Below are 19,744 nucleotides of genomic sequence, written 5' to 3' on the forward strand. Positions count from 1 at the left end.
GATATTTCTCTTCATCCCTGTGGTCTATCAGGATAGTTGGATCTCTATAAGTAGCAGCTTAGAGTTCCAAGAAAAAGCATTAAAATACCTACTCTAATGTGCAGACCCTCATTAAACCTCTGTTTGTATTTAGTTTGTTAGTGTTCCATTGGTCAAAATCAAATGGGCAGTCTCTGAGTCAGTGCGGTAAGGAACTATACTAGGACATGAATACCAGGACTGGTGCATTGGTGGACCACCAATGTAACAGCTACCATTTCTAAGGAGGAAATCCCATTCAGCCTCTGATGATCATGTGTAATGTTTAAATAAGGATTACTCTGTGCCATATGTGAATTCAATACAACATTTAAGCATGCAATACATGACTACATGGATACAATAAATGACTACAATTTAGGCAAAGACTAGGTTCATTACCATGAGGTTCTTCTTCCTGGGAATCTCTCAATCAGTGGGCTCTGACCTTGAAATGACTCAGGTTTTAAAGCTAATTTTCTTAAATATAGTTTAAACAATCTATAGAATGAACAGTATCTTTGTAAGCTGCCGAGTTATTTGTCCCAGGAGCTCTGTGTTCAATTGATCATCTCCATATGTTTCTGCAGATCAGGCTCCCTGTTTGTCATATCAGCCTTTCTGTTAATTACGATTATTGTGCTCATTTTTTGTTTTTTTTTTTTTGTTTTTTTTTTGTGGTTAAAATGCTGGGTTGCTTATTTTGGGACCCTATCATCCCAGGATACTACCTGGGATCCTCCTTATATAAAACCCCTAGCCTTTAGATGACGGCTGCTACTAAACTTCTTCACAATGCTGGTTCCTCTCTCAGTAACACATTCTTTGTCATTTGGATAAACAGTGTTCTCTGGGCCTCTCCATAAAATAGTCATCTCAGGAGCTTTCTGCTTGCTATAATATACCATCTTTAGAAAGCCTATCTGAACTTTTAATCCCCTTCACTCTACCATTTGCCATAGCAGTTCTACTTCATGTAGTATGAGCCATCAATTTCCCCAGGTTTCAGAGCTCCAGCTAAGCAGTGTATTAACACTCCCAAGGCTTGCCAGGATGTTAAAAACAATATCACAGGAAGGTGAACCCATATCGAAAACCCCTCCATTATTGAAATTTATATTTCACTTGGTTTGCTTCACCTCCTTCAGGAGCCAGTCCTGAAAGTTGCTGGCACATATTGATGAGGTCTTTCATCTTTTCATATGATAGACCCTTTCTTCCTTTAGGGGGCCTATTCTTTTTCACTTGGTCATATTGCTGCTAGTCTCTAATTATTAATCTGGTGGTCAGGAGAGAAAAAGGATGAATCATGTGGAGTGTTGAAATATCTTGTTTTCTAAGGCCGAAGCTTGTGCATTGCTCTCAAACAAGGAGGAAATGCCAGCCTTTTCCGTGGAGAAATGGTATATTTACTGGGTGTACAGTTTAGAGAAATCTGGAGGATAAAAATTTTTAAGTGCCTTGATCCAGAGATTCAGGTATCACCATCTCAGGTTCCAGAGTTCATTCATTCCCAGTCAGAGCCCTCATCTTGGCATAGCCGACTTGTTGGAATTGAGTATTTCAATTTCCCTATAGCTCGGCTTCTCATAAAATTAAATCTTGGACTGGATCCTTAGACTTCTCTGACCTCCAGCCACAGGGGATGGAAATCTCTTTATTCTTTATATGCTTCCCTAGGAGGTTCTCTGTCTTTCAAAATTTGCTTATACTGATGATTAATCACCCTCAGCCATTTTTTTCCTTCTTTTCATGAAACAATGGCTTTTGCTACAGCCATTCAGTTCCATAGTCCATAGACCTCTCATACGTCTGAGTAATTGCAGCCATCAATCCATTCCTTTCTTTTTGCATCCTATCTGAGTTCAGCACTGAAAAGTTTTTAACAGTTACACTGAAACCACATGCCAGGAGCTCTCAGTGCCGGTGATGATGTTCTCAGGACTGGAGTGCTATCCAGCTTTCAATTTCATTTTTTAAAGTATGCTTCCTAGGGCCACTCCTGGTAGCAACTATCATAAGTTCCCTGGGAGATGCATTTTGGTATTTACATGTAGGAGACTTGTTGAGAAATATTCTTAGAAAAAACCCATGTAAGGGGTAAGGGAAGTAGGATTGGGCAAAGGGAGAAGTTGAATGAAGAAGCAGTTGCAACAGACATGTCAAGTCATACTTTCAGAAGTTCCTGTGTTGGATGATCCTTCAAAACTGTCCCAATAGGATAAGGGGTCCATCTTTTTATTCTCACATTAAACACCCAATGGAGACTCTCCTGGTTGCAGGTTGCCTTATAGTGAAGGTGAGCAACATTGAGCAAGACATTTTCTTTTTGCCAAGGGCAATTCGTAGGAAGAACACAGTTATGAGCTGTCCTTAGCCAATGCTCCCAGTGACTGGGAGGTGCCTTCCACAGAACTGAAGAAGTGGCTGTTGCAGTGTTCACCATAGCAGGCACTATTCTCGCCAACTGCTAAAGCCATATCTAGGCTTTCCAAGCTGATCTCTTATAGTAGACATTTATTTTTTATTTTTTCTTAATTTTTAAATATTTATTTTTGAGAGAGAGAGAATAAGCAGAAGAAGGGCAGAGAAAGAGAAGGGGACAGAGAATCCAGAGCTGGCTTTATGCTGCTGTCAGCAAGCTCAACGTGGGGCTCGAATTAACGAACTGCTAGATCATGACCTGAGCCAAAATCAGACGTTCAACCAACTGAGCCACCCAGGCTCTCCTAGATATCTATTTTTTAATCCATTCATATCACTTCTCCCTTCTGGGAATAACATTCACCTTTTCCTAGGAAATTATTTCCTTCTAATCCAATCACCTGCCCTGAGCTTGTGTAGCCATCTTCCTAAATATCCTAACTCCCTCTCCAACTATTGTTGATTGTCCCAAAGATGAGCACCTGACTTCAGCAAGATGAATTATCATGCTCCTCACCTCCCTCCTTAACTGCAAAGATTAGCTCTTCAATCAATCTAGGTCAATTGAAGCCCTTCTTTAGGAATTTTTATAATAGTTTTATTGTGATATAACTCAACCGCCATAAAATCCACCCCTTAAAAGCAGATAATTCAATCATTATTAGTATATTCACCAAGTTCCACAGTCAATCCTACTATCTAAATTACATTGCCCTGATACATACACCAGTGGCCTTCCCACCACTTAGTTGTATGATCAGTTAAATATCCCGTTTTATATAAGCAGCTTTGAATTAGGTTTCTATCATGTGCATACAAAAGAGTTCTGACTAATATGTGACTTCTGATAAAAACTTAAATAATACTATCAGTAGGGAAATTATTTAAATAACAAAAGTCTAAAGTTTAGAAAAACTCACAGGGGTTCCCCCTCTCTACCTTCCTCATCTCTTTATGGAAATAAACTGCCTGTGGAAATAATCCCAAGTCGTAAAGCACTAAACTCCAAAATTTACCCTTCCCAGAAGGCTCCCTAATAATATTAAATAATCTCTTCCACTTTAGGCTTAAAAATTGTTTTCTACCTTTATTTGGGGTTCTCTTCTATGTGAGATAATGTAAATTATCATTAGTTTACAATCTGCCTCTTCATTAGACTGCAACCTCTTTGAGACCTGAGATTTTTCTTGTTCAGCTTTGTATTTCTAATAGTTCTCACAGAAATTTAATCAAGAAACACTGATTAATTTTTACATATTAGTCACCTATTCCATATAAGAAGCTATGATACGCATAAGGATAGAAAAATAAGTAAGATCCTGTGAAGGGCTTACATTTTATTATGGGAAGGCTATATTTAAATGAACAAGAATAAACTATATTAAGTGTTGTTATGGTAAAAATAAAAATAAGTACAGGGACATAAGAAGATGTAGCCAATTCTACTCAGATCATTGAATCTAATAGTTCTCACAGAAATTTAATTAACAAACACTGACTAATTGCCAGAGTCCAGCTCCAGCCAGTCCAGGGGTCCCTGAAGGATGGATAGTGTCAGCGAGAAAGAGTGAGAGAGCCCCGAGATTCTTTCTGATCACCAGGCAGGTATCTCTGTCCTGTTGATTTTGATATAGGTCAAACGATAACATGACATCAGAAAATGGAATTTTTACAATGGATAATTCTCTGTGATAAGACACTTTGGAAAGTGTACAGAAACAGGTTTTACAGAACCCCAGTTATAGTGAGGTTGAGTAAATCTTACCACTTAAGAAAATACCAGGGTGTTCTTAGTGAACAACAGGATAACATACTTTTGTTAATAGAGCTAAGATTAAGTCATAGGTTAAGTTGTATATAGATGGGCTAGGAGTCATTTGATTTGTCATATATGGCCTTTGTAATGTGGAGGTATGTTCCCTCTAAATCCATTTGTTGAGAATTTTTATAACAAATGGGTGTCGAATTTTGTCAAATACCTATTCTGCATCTATTGAGATGATCATGTGATTTTATCCTTTATCTTGTTACTGTTATCATGTTGATTGATTTGTGAATATTGAACCATCCTTGCACCCCTAGAATAAATCCTACTTGATTGCAGTGAATAATCTTTTTAACATATTATTGATTTCAGTTTGCTAATATTTTATTGAAGATGTTTACATCTATGTTCATCAGTGATATTGACCTGAAATTTCCCCTTTTTTTTCTTTTTGTAGTGTTTTTGGTTTAATTATCAAGTTAAAGCTGACCTCATAGCAAGAATTTGTAAGTTTTCCTCCCTCTTCTGCTTTTTAGAATAGTTTGAGAAGGATAGATATTAACTGTTCTTTAAATGTTTGGTAGAATTCAACTGTGAAGCCATTTGGTCCTGGACTTTTGGTTATTGAGAATTCTTAAATTATCAATTCAATTATGTATAATAATTAGTCTATTTAGATTTTTTATTTCTTCTTGATTCAGTCTTGAAAAATTATGTTTCTAGGAATTTATCCATTTCTTTTAGGTTGTCCAGTTTGTTGGCATAATTTTTCATAGTGATCTCATACTTTTTAAAAAATTTAGACTCAGTTAACTTCTTTTTCATTTTAATTTTATTTATTTGAGTCCTTTCTCTCTCCATTTTGGTGAGTCTATCTAACGGTTTATAAATTGTGTTTATCTTTTCAAAGAAGCAGGTCTTAGTTTCATTGATATTTTCTGTTGTTTTAGTCTCTACTTCCTTAATTTCCACTCTATTCTTTATTATTTCCTTTCTTCTACTAACTTTCAGCTTTGTTTTTCTTTTTTAGATCCTTTAGATGTAAAGTTATATTGTTTAAGATTTTTCTTATTTCTTAACATAGGCCTGAATAGCTTTAAAACACTCTCTTAGAGTTGTTTTTGCTACATCTTAAATATTTTGAACCGTTGTGTTTCCATGTTCATTTGTTTTCATGTATTTTTAATTTTCTCTTTAATTTCTTTGTTGACCCATTTGTTGTTTAGTAGCATGTTGCTTAGCCTCCAGGTGTTTGTTTTTTCCAGTTTTTTCTTGTAACTGATTTCTAGTTTTATACCATTGGTGTTAAAAAAAAAGATGCATAATATGATTTCAATATTCTTAAATTTATTGAGAATTATTTTGTGGCCTAACATGTGATCCATGCTGGAGAATGTTCCATGTGCGCTTGAAACAAATGTATATTCTGCTATGAATATTCTTTAATATAAATTTATTTAGAAGAATATAAATTTCATTTTATTAATGAATTTCCCCACTCAATTTATCACCTGAACTTGGTATATTAGTTTCCTACTGATGCTATAACAAGTTACCACAAGCTTAGTGGCTTCGAATAACACAAATTCATTCTTACAGTTTGGAAGTCAGAAGTTCAAATCAGTCTTACTTGGGTAAAAGTCAACTGTCAGCAGGACTGGTTCCTTCTGAAGGTTCTGCAAAGGAAACAATTCCCTTGTCTTTTCCATCTTCTGGAGGCTGCCTGCATTTGTTTGTTTGTGTCCCTTTCCTCATATTCTAACCTCATTACTCCACTCTCTGTGTCCTCACTATGTCTCTTTTCTGACTTTTCTACCTCCATCTTATACGTACCCTTGTGATTATATCGGGCCCACCTGCATAATCCATTATCCAGGATGCTCTTCGCATCTCAAAATCCTTAACTCAGCCCCAACCTCCTTAATAATATATATACAATATATATATATATATAAGATAATATATTCACAGGTCCTGGGAATTAAAATGGGAACATCTTTAGGGTCACTAAAGGGTAACCATTACACAGTTAGGTTAGTATTAAATAATTAAGTTAAATGTGAGGAAAGATAAGAAAATGAAGAAAGCCTTTCAGTAACACCAAAAATTATTATTGCTAGGAGATTTGTTCAGACCTTCTGAGTAATTCATCTAGTTTTGAGCTCGCAAATGAGAAGTATGATAACACTCTATGAGAATAAGATATAATTCTAAAGATCTGGATATGTTCTTCAAAAGGAAAACTATCCATTCCTTCAAGGCCATATATATATAGCCATGAAGAAGCAAAATACGATTTCACTTTTACAGGTTGTTGCTTTAAGAACAAGCAAGCAAACAAACAAACAAAACAAGTTTTGTCTTTAAAAACAAAAGTATTCCAATTCTGGATACTTTTATCCAGAATCTAAAAGTAGAAACAAAGCCAACAGCATTAGCAAAAACACCCAGTCTGCAAAGGATACAAGGAATCAGGCATGGCAAGTGCAACATGGCAACAGTGAACAGCCTTAGCTGTACATTTATTGGAACAGAGTCAGCATGAGGCTCTTATAATCTCCACCAAGTGGGGTAATGATATTGAGGCCGTCAATATGCTGCTAGAAAAAGAATACAAGGGAAAAAGTCAATGGATCCAAGAGTTTGATATATTGAGAAACAAGAAACCAACTGCGGCTAGCATTTTTTGTCATTCTGTAACACAGGTAAAATCAAAAATCTGTGATCATGCTGCTGGTGGCATCCTGCCTGAGAAAGCATCTCAGTGTGAGAATTACTAAGTGCCTCTTGCCTGAGAACAAATGTGAAACAAGAGATAACCTCGTATTTCAGACAGTATCACTTCCTTAAGGCGAAAGCACAGGAAAATAAAATCAGCTGTGACTAAAGATGTGCTTGGCACTAAGAAACAAGACAAATGAGTGAAAACATTTCAAAAATATCTTTTCATAAATGCATGGGCAGTTAGAACACATGTAAAACTTAGGCCACAGAATCTGTGTGTCTCTGCGATCTCTACATATTTTCCTATTTTTGTGTAAACAGTGTCTATGTATCCTCAACCAAATAGTGCCAATATTATAATGAATTATGAGTGCAGTTCATTACCATTCTTAAAGATATAGATGTTTATTTCTATAGGACTATTTTTTGTGGGAAAGTAGATAGGAAAACAAAAGCACCTTTTTGATACAAATATAGGTATAACCTTGCCTATGATGTCCATGTAATCTTTAGCAATGACTTTACATTACTTTATAAGGAAGGGGAGGAGCATAATTAAGAGGGCAAACTATGGAATCAGATCTAGAATTCAGTTCCATCTCTGTTACTTAAAACTTCTACTTAAATTTTTTTTTATGTTTGTTTATTTTGAGACAGAGAGACAAAGCATGAGCAAGGAGAGGCAGAGAGAGAGGGAGACACAGAACCCAAAGCAGACTCCAGGCTCTGAGCTGTCAGCGCAGATCCCACGAGCAAGATCATGACCTGAGCCAAAGTCAGATGCTCAACTGACTGAGCCACGCAGGTGCCTCAAACTTTTATTTATTTTTTTTAAGTTTATTTATTTATTTTGAGAGATACAGACACAGTGCAAGTGGGGGAGGGGCAGGGAAAGAGGGGAGAAAGAATCCCAAAGAGACTCTGCACTGCCAGTGCAAAGCTTGATGTGGGGCGGGAGACCAGGAGATCATGACCTAAGCCAAAACCAAGTGTGCGGTACTTAACTGACTGAGCCACCCAAGTGCCCCTGTTACTTAAAACTTTTAAAACCCAGATTCCTCATTTGTCAACTATGGTCAAAGCCACATTGTTTTGAGAACCAAAGGGCATGAACATTCTGAAATACTTACATTGTGTTTGGCACATAGAATACAAAACAAAACAGGGTGGCTGTTAACAGCAACAGTAATGAAACACAAGAATAAACAAGTAAGAGAGCTAAACATTACTTCATACCTTTTGAATAAGAGTTATATCCTCATTCATTACCTAAACCAAAAACAAAGCTGGAATAACTCTGAACTTTAGTGGAGGGTTTTTAAATATTTTCTAACACAAAGTCGTATTAAATAAAGTGGTTTTAAAAAAATCAGCCCAAAATTTCAAACACATTTTTGCTTTCATTTTTCCATTTACCAGGATTATGTTGATGTAAATTGTCCAAGTGAGCAACTGAAAATGTACTTAATTATCCTGTGTGTTTTAAATCTTATTCTAAGTATATTAGAGAAGACAGTGTCATAAAATTATATCGCTGGCAGAGACTTGAATGTAATTATTTCAATTTCTTCATTTAGCTATGATGGTGCAAGGCTCAGAAATATTCAGAATTGCCCTGGTTGCCTAGATAGCAAAGGGGAGAGTCAAAATGGCAATGACAGCCTTCTGATTTCCAGTCCAGGGCTTTCCCTACATGAGGTTGCTCCATACATATGACAGATACAATTTGCTATCTGAAGACTATCCTTATTAACAAATCTCTGTGTGCATGGAAGGAGTGAACATTGTATATTTCTATGAATAAACTGAATGCCTTTGAAGATTTGGACATTTAATTGGGCAGCATAAGGTGAAATTTTTATGACTCTTTCTTCCTCCTCAAAATCATGGTTGAAGTATCTTTTGTGAAGAATGAATATATATTTATATATACACACACATACAGATATATATGTATATAACACACACTCACACAAACACATCAGTCAGCACACTGTCTCCACAGCGGGTTGTATAAAAAAAGACTTACACATTAGTTAGAATTGAATTCTGAAAATATTTAGCAAAGGTCTATATGTTTCCTGCAAACCAAACCCTTTGTCTTTACTTATTGTACTGAGATCTCTTAGTAAACAGGTATTTATAGAAGACAATACACTTAACTTGTCAGTATGATACTATTTCATAAATTAGATAAAATCTCTTGCTATGTTAGTTCAAGGACAGAAAATCAACTTGAAGTTAATAATGACATTAAAGGAACTACCGGAAAGCAGAAAAATATGTGATACTTTTCAAAATTGCTGACATTTCACATATTTCTCTAAGTTTTCTTTATCATGATATAAACTATAAAAACAAATAGAGTTACATGAAAAAAGTTAACATTTTGGATACTTTGATGGTTTATGGTATTCCTAAAAAAGACTGTATGAGATAAATAGTGGCTACGCAACACTCCTTTTTAGATTTCTTTTCAAAAAAAGGAGAAGGACATTTAAACTATGAATTATTACCAAATCTTCAATTCGATCTTCAAAATTTTTTCAGTTTCAAAAGGTAAATTACTAAGTTAGAGAACCTTGAGAGAAGAAGAGACATTTAAGGATCTGGGAGAAGTCTGAGTATTTCTGTCTTCAAAGCAAGCAAAGGAAACTCTAACTTGGAAAATCTATTTCAATCCATATCTAACTTTTTACCAGGACCCAGTTCTGACTTGGAGCAGGAGAGGGAAATAAATTTTATACGGTTTTTAAAATCACTTTGCAATTTATAAATCTAGCCTACAAAGTCTGGGCAAAATGAGATATAAAGAAAAACTCAACTGTATATCTGCACCTACATCTTTATATCTTTATTTATATAACCAGCTCTATATATCTGTATCTATCATTCTCCTTTCCCAGCAAGTGTCTGCATCTGGTATATCTGTTTCTTCCCGGAAGTGGGGACATCGTGGAAGACCCAGAATGAGACAAGAGCTGGAGTAACAGGTAACAGTAGCTCTAAGATCTTCCGAGCGACCAGGTGAAGAGTGAACACGACCGGAGAGTGTTAGGGGAAACGGGAGCAGCCTAAAAAGCAGGCAAGCGCAAGCCCCAGGGGAGTTTCACTTCCTCAGGGCGTCCAGGCAAGGCCGCATGGTGGCCCTGTGGCCTGAGCCCGCGGGCGGCCGTTTCCGGCTCGGCGGACAGAGCCGCCCGCGGTGAGCAGACGAGGAGGGCGTCCGGAGACGAACTCGCCGAGACTCTCCCGCAGCAGAGTCCGGTCCGCGGGCTGCCTGGCTTCAGCCGCCCGCCGCGATGCTGCCTGCAGCGCCGGGCCGGGCGCGCGGGAGCCGGGAGCGGCCCCGCTGCGGCCCAGCGCCCCCAGGTGGGTGCTCGCGCGCGCCGGCGGCAGGAGGGGGGAGGCGGCCGGCGCGGCTCCGGGGCTCGGCGGACACTGCGCGCGCATCCTTCGGCGATAGCTGCGCTCGGGCTGCCGAAGCCGGCGCGCGCGGAGACCCGGCCACCTGAGCTGCCCCTTTCTTCCCGCCGCGTCTGCGCTCCGCGCGCGGCCTGGCTCCTCCGGTGGTGGGGGTCTCTGGAGGGGCGGTCTGGCCGGGACGAGGTGGGAGCGCCCCGTGTGCGTCCCGTCAAAGTCCGCACCTTCGGATTGCCTGGAACCTTCTAGAGCGCGTGGGACAGGGGCCTCGAGTTTCTCCAGTCACCTTGGAACGGGTTTTAAAGTTATGCGTGTGTTTTATTAGAGTTTTGTATCATCCCGCGTGTTTTAGAGTTCTGCATCATCCTAAAAGTTCTGTCGACATGTTTTTGCAAAACCACTTGTCTGGCTTACCTGCCTGGCCTTTCAGAATCCAACCCAGTAAATTGCCGGCATGGACTGTGATCCGCTTATCGGACGGGTTACTCTGGGTAGAGCCCCCTCAGCCAGCAGATTTTGCTAAATTGGTCCAAGGAGAAACAATGTGGCTGAATCCGTAAATGGATTTGCAGATGAGATGGTTGTTAAGGCAGTTGTACTCAGTTCTTTCTGAGTGTTTTAAATGCATTCGTGAACTTTCTAATGATTATAAAGTGTCCAGTTTTGAAATAAAAAAAAAAACCCTTTCACTTGGGTATTAAGATTACTGGAGTTGTTCACAGTGAGAAATGCAACAAGGAAATCTGAGTGAAAAGATTAATTTGATGAATAGAATTTCTGAGTTTACTAGTATTTTTAAAGGTAATGCTGCTTCTTTTGGATAGTGTGTGTTTTTCATAAATACATTTTAAAAGACTTTCTTAAAATGGGAAGTGTATTTGTGACCATTTAAATGACAAGAAAAAAATTAGAGCCCACGATATCTTAATATGCTAACATTTGTGATTTCAGCTTAACGATTTAGTTAAATAGAATGGGCTACGGTTTGTTCAAACTTCCTGATTGAATGGTTTAGCCAGAGAATGACTTTTACCACTTGATAGTCAAGTAATACTTTGAGGTACTTGCTATTGTGCATAATGCCAGAGTGATGTGACCCAATATTTAGCTCATTCTGATTATTCCTATTCCTCCTGTGTGTTTTCCCCTTTCTTCTTTGCTACTTCCCAGTGTGGTATTTCTCACTTGTTTCATTTGCCTCCCTTGGCCAAGGTAGTTAAATGTTTTTCTTATAAGGAGCTGACTTTTGAAATTAACCCAGGCCTATTCCTAGGTATGAGTCTTCTATGAGTAGTTCTGATTAATTCTCCTAATACATAGAGAGCTTTTATGTGTGTCCTGTCTGCTTTGGACAAACATTACCACAGCGTGGTAGATTTTAGCTTAACGTGGCACGTTGTGTTGAAGTCAGTCCAGTGCTTCGTTTTAGAGAACAGAGAGCTGAGACCCAAGCAGTGATTTTCCCATGGTCACATAACTAATTAGTATTTGAAGATCATTTATTATCACTTCACCAACAACCTTTATGCCTCTACAGAAGTTGTGTAGTTATATGACTATAAAATGGTAAACACGGAGTATCCAACTTGTCTTTTTTTTTTTTAAATGTTTTATTTATTTCTAGGAGAGAGAGAGAGACAGCGTGAGCAGGGGAGGGTCAGAGAGAGAGGGAGTCACAGACTGAAACAGGCTCCAGGCTCTGAGCTGGCAGTCAGCACAGAGCCCGACGCGGGGCTCGAACCCACCAACCGCGAGATCATGACCTGAGCGAAAGTCGGACGCTTAGCCGACTAAGCCACCCGGGCGCCCCCCAACTTGTCTTTTAATGGAAGCAGGAAAGATAGGATATCCAGTACTAAAACAATGTAAAAATGATGCATAGTGGATGAAAATTCCATTTAGAAATGTAGTTTTCTGGTTTATATTTAACTAGGTACTGGCCACCAATGCCCATATAAGAAATTCTTCCTTTGCTTTATTCCAAAACTAGTAACTTTAAAAACAAATTTACTTTTAACTACAACCTTCAATAAGGATTGTTTATTTATTAAACCACAGACTATTCCCCACCCCATAGCTTTTGTGTTTTTTATTAACATCATTTGATGCCTTTTTTGAACAGAGTTAAATAAATAATTAACTTAAAAACAGATGGCATCTGGGATGCCTCAGTTGATTAAGTGTCCAACTTTAGCTCAGGTTATGAGCACAAGGTTTGTGGGTTTGAGCCCTTTGTTGGGCTCTGTGCTGATGGGTTAGATCCTGCTTTGGATTCTGTGTCTCCCTTGCTCTCTGCTCCACCTCTGCTTATGCTCAGTCTCTATGTCTCTTAAAAGTAAACAGTAAACAAAAGAAAACAAAACAAAAAAAGGAGGGCATCTACCCTGTTTCACCATGTGCTAGATGCTTATGTATAATTTGTGAGGGACATGGTTTGTCTGGGTCTCTTTCTTTGTCGTGAAGTTCTTTAAGATTTGAAGCTTTTTATTCTGACATCAGTTTGCTAACATAGCAAATAACCTTGACTTCTCCTTCCAAGAAAATACCCTGGTTCTGTTCTGGTGACTGGTAAACCTTGTCTTCTTCAGACCAGCTGGAAATGTTCAGATAAGGTTGGTTTTGCTGAGATTTTAAAGAGAGGTAGTTTTCTTAGGGCGTTTTCATTTTAATAGGAATGATTCTATAATACCTAATGCTTAGGGTTCCAGACTTAAACAGCAGTGTGTGTGGTGTATACTTGGAAAATCAGGGAAGTTTTTCACCACATCTATCTGAACACATAGTGTCGGTAATCATGCCCTACTTATGAAGGCCTGTGGGCTCAGACTGCCTCACATCGGTCCAGCTTTATTGATTTTTTGCTGTTCGATCTTAGACACATAACCACATCTGTCATTACCTCAGTTTACCCATTTAAAAAGCAAAAGTGGAGAAAACAGTAACACTTTTTCAAAACAGTGTTTTTGAGGATTAGAAAACACATCTGAAGTGATTTTCAGGGTGCCAGAGCAAATAGTATTTGCTTAATACATGTTAGCTATTTAATTCTTCGGTCATTGGTCAGTAGTGTAATATTTACATATAAGAGAGTTTTTATGGAGAAAATAAAGTCTCTGTTTATGGAGAAAATAAAATAAAATTGGGGGACAACTTGAATGAAGCCATCAAGCTCCCACAATAAACAAATTAGGGAGTATGGCTTCCTGTAGAAAGATACTGCTATATCCTTGGGGAAATATTGTGGGTAATAGTTCTGAGAGAAGAAAAAAAGAACCCACAATGAGAAGAACTAAGGATAGAGTGATTAAAAGAGCATTAGACTAGGGCATTTACAGGAAAGAATAAAATGGAAATTTAATAGAACAAAATGAGAGCATGTTTATTTACCCATATTACAGTACCAGTTATGATCTAGTTAAAAAATACACATGTAAATATATGTGGGAAAGTAGGCATCAAACTGAAAATTGTGAGATGCTTCATTGAATTATAAGAAGATAGAGAATCTACTTTACCAAACTCTTTACTGCTTTTTAAAAAAAATCCACATAAACAATATCATTCCTGCCAAATAGAAATCTCATATTTTAAGAATATAAATGGCTGTTACCCGATTACCTAAGTTACAGTTGCTCTTTTATTACTTTCTTTATTATATAATATATTTCAGTAATTTTAGAGATAGCTATGAAATAAGAATAGGAAGGGCAGCCTTTCCAGAAGTTATTATTTACAAATAAGCTGTTGGGGCACCTGGGTGGCTCAGTCTGTTAAGCGTCCGACTTCAGCTCAGGTCATGATTTCACAGTTCGTGAGTTCGAGCCCCATGTCGGGCTCTGTGCTGACAGCTAGCTCAGAGCCTGGAGCCTGTTTCAGATTCTGTGTCTCCCTCTCTCTCTCTCTCTCTCTGCTCTTCCCCTGTTCATGCTCTGTCTCTCTCAAAAATAATTAAACTTAAAAAAAATAAGCTGTTATATGGCCTTGTTGATGTTTCCTATTCTAAATATAAAGAATACTATCCAAATTTCACTGCAGACATTGAAATAGTCCAGGTGGTTAAAATGTCAGATATTATATGGAATTATATCCCGTTTATATTTATTTTTCACTTGGAGAAAAAGAACGACGTTTTTAGAGATTTACCACTGAACAGAAATATCCTTGTTGTTTTCAAGTGCTCTGCTTTGAAATAATCCAGAAAGACCACTTCTCTTTATAATCCTGAGAAGTAATTTCTCAATGCCTTATATATGGTATTTTACCAGATTTCCTCTGTATCCAGTTAATTAAAATAAGTTATGTTTATCACACTGTGTCATATTTTCCTTTTAAGCTCTTATACTTCTTTTTTGTATTAGTAATTCCCATGATTCATTTTTTTATGTGTTCTGCTTTATAAAGAAGACCTACTAAAAAATACAATAGCTTCTGACATGGAATTTCATTTACTGTATGTCTCATTTCGGGGCCGTGATCCATGCTGAAGACTAAGCCTAATCCTTTGATTAGGATCAGTATTTTCACTCATTTTTTGTTCTAATACAGCCATAGAAAGGATCATGCCTAACTTTCAGAATAAATAACATAGTGTCAAGACCACTTGAAGCTTTGACCTTCTCTTAATAGCTGCCACTAATTATTTTGAATTTGAATTCATATGATATGGATATCACATTACCTTGGTAAGTGAGGGAATCAAATTAGCACCTACTTTGAACAAGAAGTTATACGGTTCAATATAATTATATGAAAATATTTAATAATTCATTGTGTTATTTCATTTCCTACAAGAACTTATCTAAACTATTAAAGTTGTAACTTCTAAGTCATCATCTCTTTTCAGGGTGGGTAAAGAGAGTGGGGAAATATTTACATCAAAGATGTGAGGAAGAAACATACCACATCAAAGCAGTATCATTCTATAAAATCATGTCGCCAGAAAGACAAATTGTAGAGTATTTCTTGTGACTGTGCAAAATCCCTAAGGTTTACACATGTCCCTCATTGGTTGATCACATTTTATTTAGATTTAATAGACTGATTAAAAGTCTCAGGAAACAACTCCATTTTTAGTACAATTAGTGAACTACTGCGTCACTAATGAGAAAGTCAGTGAGATAAAATTGAGGCAAAATTCTACCTTTATTTCAGTTAATGAGATAATTTCCTTAATTCTCTCGTCACTTGTCAATAAAAGTTTAAAACTTTCCCTATGCCAGGCACTTATCAATAGACCGAGACCCCTCCTTTATCACGTCCTATCCATCCGTGCCCAAGTTAAATGGGCAAAACCCTGTATCGTTCAGATTCCTGGAAGTAGTCACTTGGGTCAAGAGTAGGCATTTAAGAGGCAGCTTGCTACCTTTGCTTACTGGCCAGTAATGTGTGTTGTCTGGCTTTTACAGATTTGTTGGACTCAACAAAGCCTTTCTTTCCTTTCAAACAAGAGGTAATAAGATTGTTGTCACTGGAAAGAGGAAGGATAATGTTTGATGACACACAACAGTAGATGACAGCCAGTTGACTCTTGTCCATGACAAATCATTAGCAAGATGAATGGAGAGAATTGAGGAGAACTCAAAGAGGGAGTAGTCTTAGTTTCTGACTTTTCACTTCCAGGCCACCTGCACTTGTTTTTCTGCTCTGGTCTCCATAAGATGCCTGTGGTGTCCTTACACTCATATTCTTTTTGGGTAAGCTAGTTTGAATGAGTTTCTCTTTTTTTAGGGAGGAAAAAAATATTTTGGGCCAGAGTACCTTTATTTCTCAAATACTACCTCTTCTGTTTCCATAAGCTTCTTCTCTTTCAGAAAGTTATTGTTAAGCTGATGCCTACTATCATCTTCCAGCGAAAGTTAAACAGTCTGTGAATTAGGTCTTTTATGCACTGAGAATAGGTTGCTTTCTAAGTCTAGCAGTTCTCCTGATAAGAATATTTGGAGTTCTCTCACTTGATTACTGAAATTTGAAGGAAATCCATTCAGTTATTTTTGTCTCTAAACTTAAAGCCCCTAGAGGAAATAATTCACTCAAAGGTTAATATTACGAGTTAAGCACTGTTAAGTTTGAATTATATAGTTATAAAATTGTATTATTCAAAAATTACAATAATAGTGGTTGTCAGTAGTTTTAATATGATGTTTTTACTTTCTTAAAAATTGATAGCATAATACTTCTAACATTTTAAAAATGTATTTAAATCGAGGCCTATTGAATGAGAGAATGCTTATGACACTTAGGTTAGTAAAGGAGAAAGAGGAGGTATAAAAGTAGCATAATTTACTAAGTATTATCGCAATCCCTCTAGGGGATTAAGTTTTTCAAAATAAGAGCAGCCAGTTGAGAAATCAGCATTTAAATGAACCATACTCTTCCCAGTAAACTGAAATGCAATTGACGCTTAAGCAACATGAATTTGAACTGTGAGGGTCCACTTATACATGTTTTGTTTTTGTTTTTGTTTTTTTGATAAATACAGTATAATACTGTAAATGTATTTTCTGTATGATTTTCTTGACATTTTCTTTCACTTATTTTATTGTAAGACTATAGTATATAATACATATAAAATATGTGTTAATAGACTGTTTATGTTTTTGGTAAGGTCTCCAGTCAATAGTAGGCTGTTGGTAGTTAAGTTTTAGGGGAGTCACAAGTTAGGGAGGATTTTCAACTACATGGAGGGTTGGTGCCTCTAATACCCACCCTGTTCAAGTGTCAACTGTTCCATTTCTGCCACACCACAAATTCTCATGTATCCTGGAATCTGCAGTCTGAATTGTCTGTTCTGTTCCACTGATGTATTTGTTTATTTCCAAGCCAGTATCTGATAAGGAAAGTTCTCCAGAGGGACCCTCTTCTTCTTCTTCTTCTTTTTTTTTTAAATTTTTTAATGTTTATTTATTTTTGTGAGAGAGAGAGACAGAGGTAGAGCATGAGTGGGGGGAGGGGCAGTGAGAAATAGGAGACACAGAATCTGTGTCTGGAGCAGCCTCCAGGCCAGTCTGAGCTGTCAGCACAGAACCTGACGTGGGGTTCAAACTCACAAACTGTGAGATCATGATCTGAGCCAAAGTCGGACATTTAAGTGACTGAGCCACCTAGGCACCCCCTGAGGGATCTTGTTTTCCATAATTTTCTTATTTATTAGATAGTTTTCCATTATTCTACTTCCATTAAAAGATTATTTTATCTATTGCTCCTCCTTCCATGAAACAGTTGGAATATTGTGTAACACTTGGTTTAGAGGCATTTAATGAAAGCAGCCTAGCTGTTTTAGGCAGAAAGAACTTTGATATAGGAAATTAGCTTTTACATAATTGGTGTAAAGGATGTGGCAGCAATCTCTAGTCTGGGCCACCAGGAATCATTTTCCTAACTAGGCTGTGGAAACCAGTTTTCATAAGTGGCCAGGGGCATCTGGTATTTTATCACCAGCAGGAAGCTGGGCAATCCAAAAGGCACTGAATGAGCTGTTGGCACCTGGAAGAGACTGGTGCCAGGATCCCAAGAATTTCTGGCTCATGAATCATCTCCTGTTTGCTGGATCTGCACCAACAAAAATACATGCCTTTCATTCCATTGGAATTGTATTATATTTGTATACTTATTTGGGGAGAATCAACTTTAAATGCTACTAAATCTTCTATTGGATTAATTTGAGTTAGAAAATTCTGTGTATATAAGGTCCTAAGTTTCAGAAGAAATATATAGTAACGTGGTTTATTTAAACCAAATGACGAAGTTGGAAACTTTCCACTCACTCATGTTATAACCGCATGAAAGTTGAACTTTCCTGTTGTGGTTCTATGACCAAATGTAACAAGATTTTACTTTCTGTATTTAAAATGTCTTTCCAGGTAAATGAATTTTCTCAAAATTTTATTCTTTGAATCGCTAATTGTGACCTTTGCATTAATATTACAGGAAGGAAAATTCATGTTTTATTAGTTAGTTTTAAACTGTATAAGATGTTACAATGGAAAAAAAAGCATGCAATACCTTTTAAAGGAATTTTTTAATGTTTTATTTATTTTTGACAGAAAGACAGAATGTGAGCGAGGCAGAGGCAGTGAGAAAGGGAAACACAAAATCTGAATCAGGCTCTAGGCTCTGAGCTGTCAGTACAGAGCCAGACACAGGGCTTGAACACACGAATTGCAAGGTATTGACCTTGCTGAAGTTAGAAGCTTAACTGACTGAGCTACCCAGGTGCCCCTTAAAAGAAATTTAAGATAGATCTTTGGATATGCATATAGAATTGCAGTTAAAATATATCAAGATTTTTACTGTATTACAAAGTAGTCAACTATACTCCTAATCTCTTACCTGTGTTCCTATACGTTTTTCCAATTTAACACTCTAAGCATTATTTTACAGGTAACTAAATGTGTCCATGCTTGTGGATTATCTATACCAATATCTGTATCTATTTATATCAACTCAAATATGGGATCTGTCACTTACCTATTGTGTGACTTTAAGCAAACTACTCATGTAAAATCCAATTTCTTGGGGCACCTGAGTATCTGGCTCCGTTGGTCAAGCTACAGACTCTCGATTTTGGCTCATGTCATGATCTTACAGTTTATGAGATAGCGCCCCACTCAGAGCTCCACGCTGAGAGTGCACAGAGCTTGCTTCTGATTCTTTCTCTCCCTCTCTCTCTGCCCCTCCCCTGCTCATGCTTACTCTCTTTCCAAATAAATAAACTTAAAAAAAATCCAATATCCAATTTCTTTATATATAAAATAAGTAACATATCTATTTTTTATACAATTGAATGTAATTCTGTCTGTAAAGTGTCTGGAAGAATTATAGCAGGTGCTTAGCAAATGGCACATATTATTACTTTCAGTATTCAAATTTCACTTCTGTTAGATAGAATGTGCTTACATGATCCCTCCTCTGCATTTCTGGTGTCACATATGAATCTCAAGATTGAGAGCTTCATATAAATGTTCTTTCTATTCTCCTGTTTAATCTTTCTAATTATTATATTAAACACAGTAATATGTCAAGCATGTTTCTTTGCATATTCTCTACAGATTGAACTGGATGAAACCGATGGTCTGCTAGGAAAACAAATTACGTGATTTTATATGTGAAATTATGTGTTGTCTTCATGGAAACTAGTTAATGGGTAAAGACATTTTTCTCCCATTTTGAGAATTCAGTTTTTTAAAAAAATTTAATTTCTACTTTTGAGGGTGAGAGAGACAGAGAGACAAAGTGCAAGTGTGGGAGGGGCAGAGAGAAAGGGAGACACAGAATCTGAAACAGGCCCCAGGCTCCGAGCTGTCAGCACAGAGCCTGATGTGGGACTCAAACTTTATGAACCCCAAGATCATGACATGAGCCAAAGGTGGATGCTTAACCAACTGAGCCACC

General features: G+C 37.3%; 1 protein-coding gene across 5 annotated transcripts in view; it reads left to right on the forward strand.

Moving 5' to 3' along the window:
- Positions 1-9,958: 9,958 nt before the first annotated feature.
- Positions 9,959-19,744, forward strand: part of BANK1 (B cell scaffold protein with ankyrin repeats 1) — a 301,708-nt gene continuing 291,922 nt past the window's right edge. For all 5 annotated transcript variants that reach the window (XM_039222222.1, XM_039222219.1, XM_039222220.1 and 2 more), the window contains exon 1: positions 9,959-10,303. In XM_039222222.1, coding sequence (XP_039078153.1) covers positions 10,234-10,303 — 70 coding nt within the window. In that variant the 5' untranslated portion in view covers positions 9,959-10,233. The remainder of the gene's footprint in view (positions 10,304-19,744) is intronic.

The sequence above is a fragment of the Hyaena hyaena genome, unplaced genomic scaffold (assembly GCF_003009895.1).
Source record: "Hyaena hyaena isolate Hyena2069 unplaced genomic scaffold, ASM300989v1 scaffold_1084, whole genome shotgun sequence".
Lineage (NCBI taxonomy): Eukaryota > Metazoa > Chordata > Mammalia > Carnivora > Hyaenidae > Hyaena > Hyaena hyaena.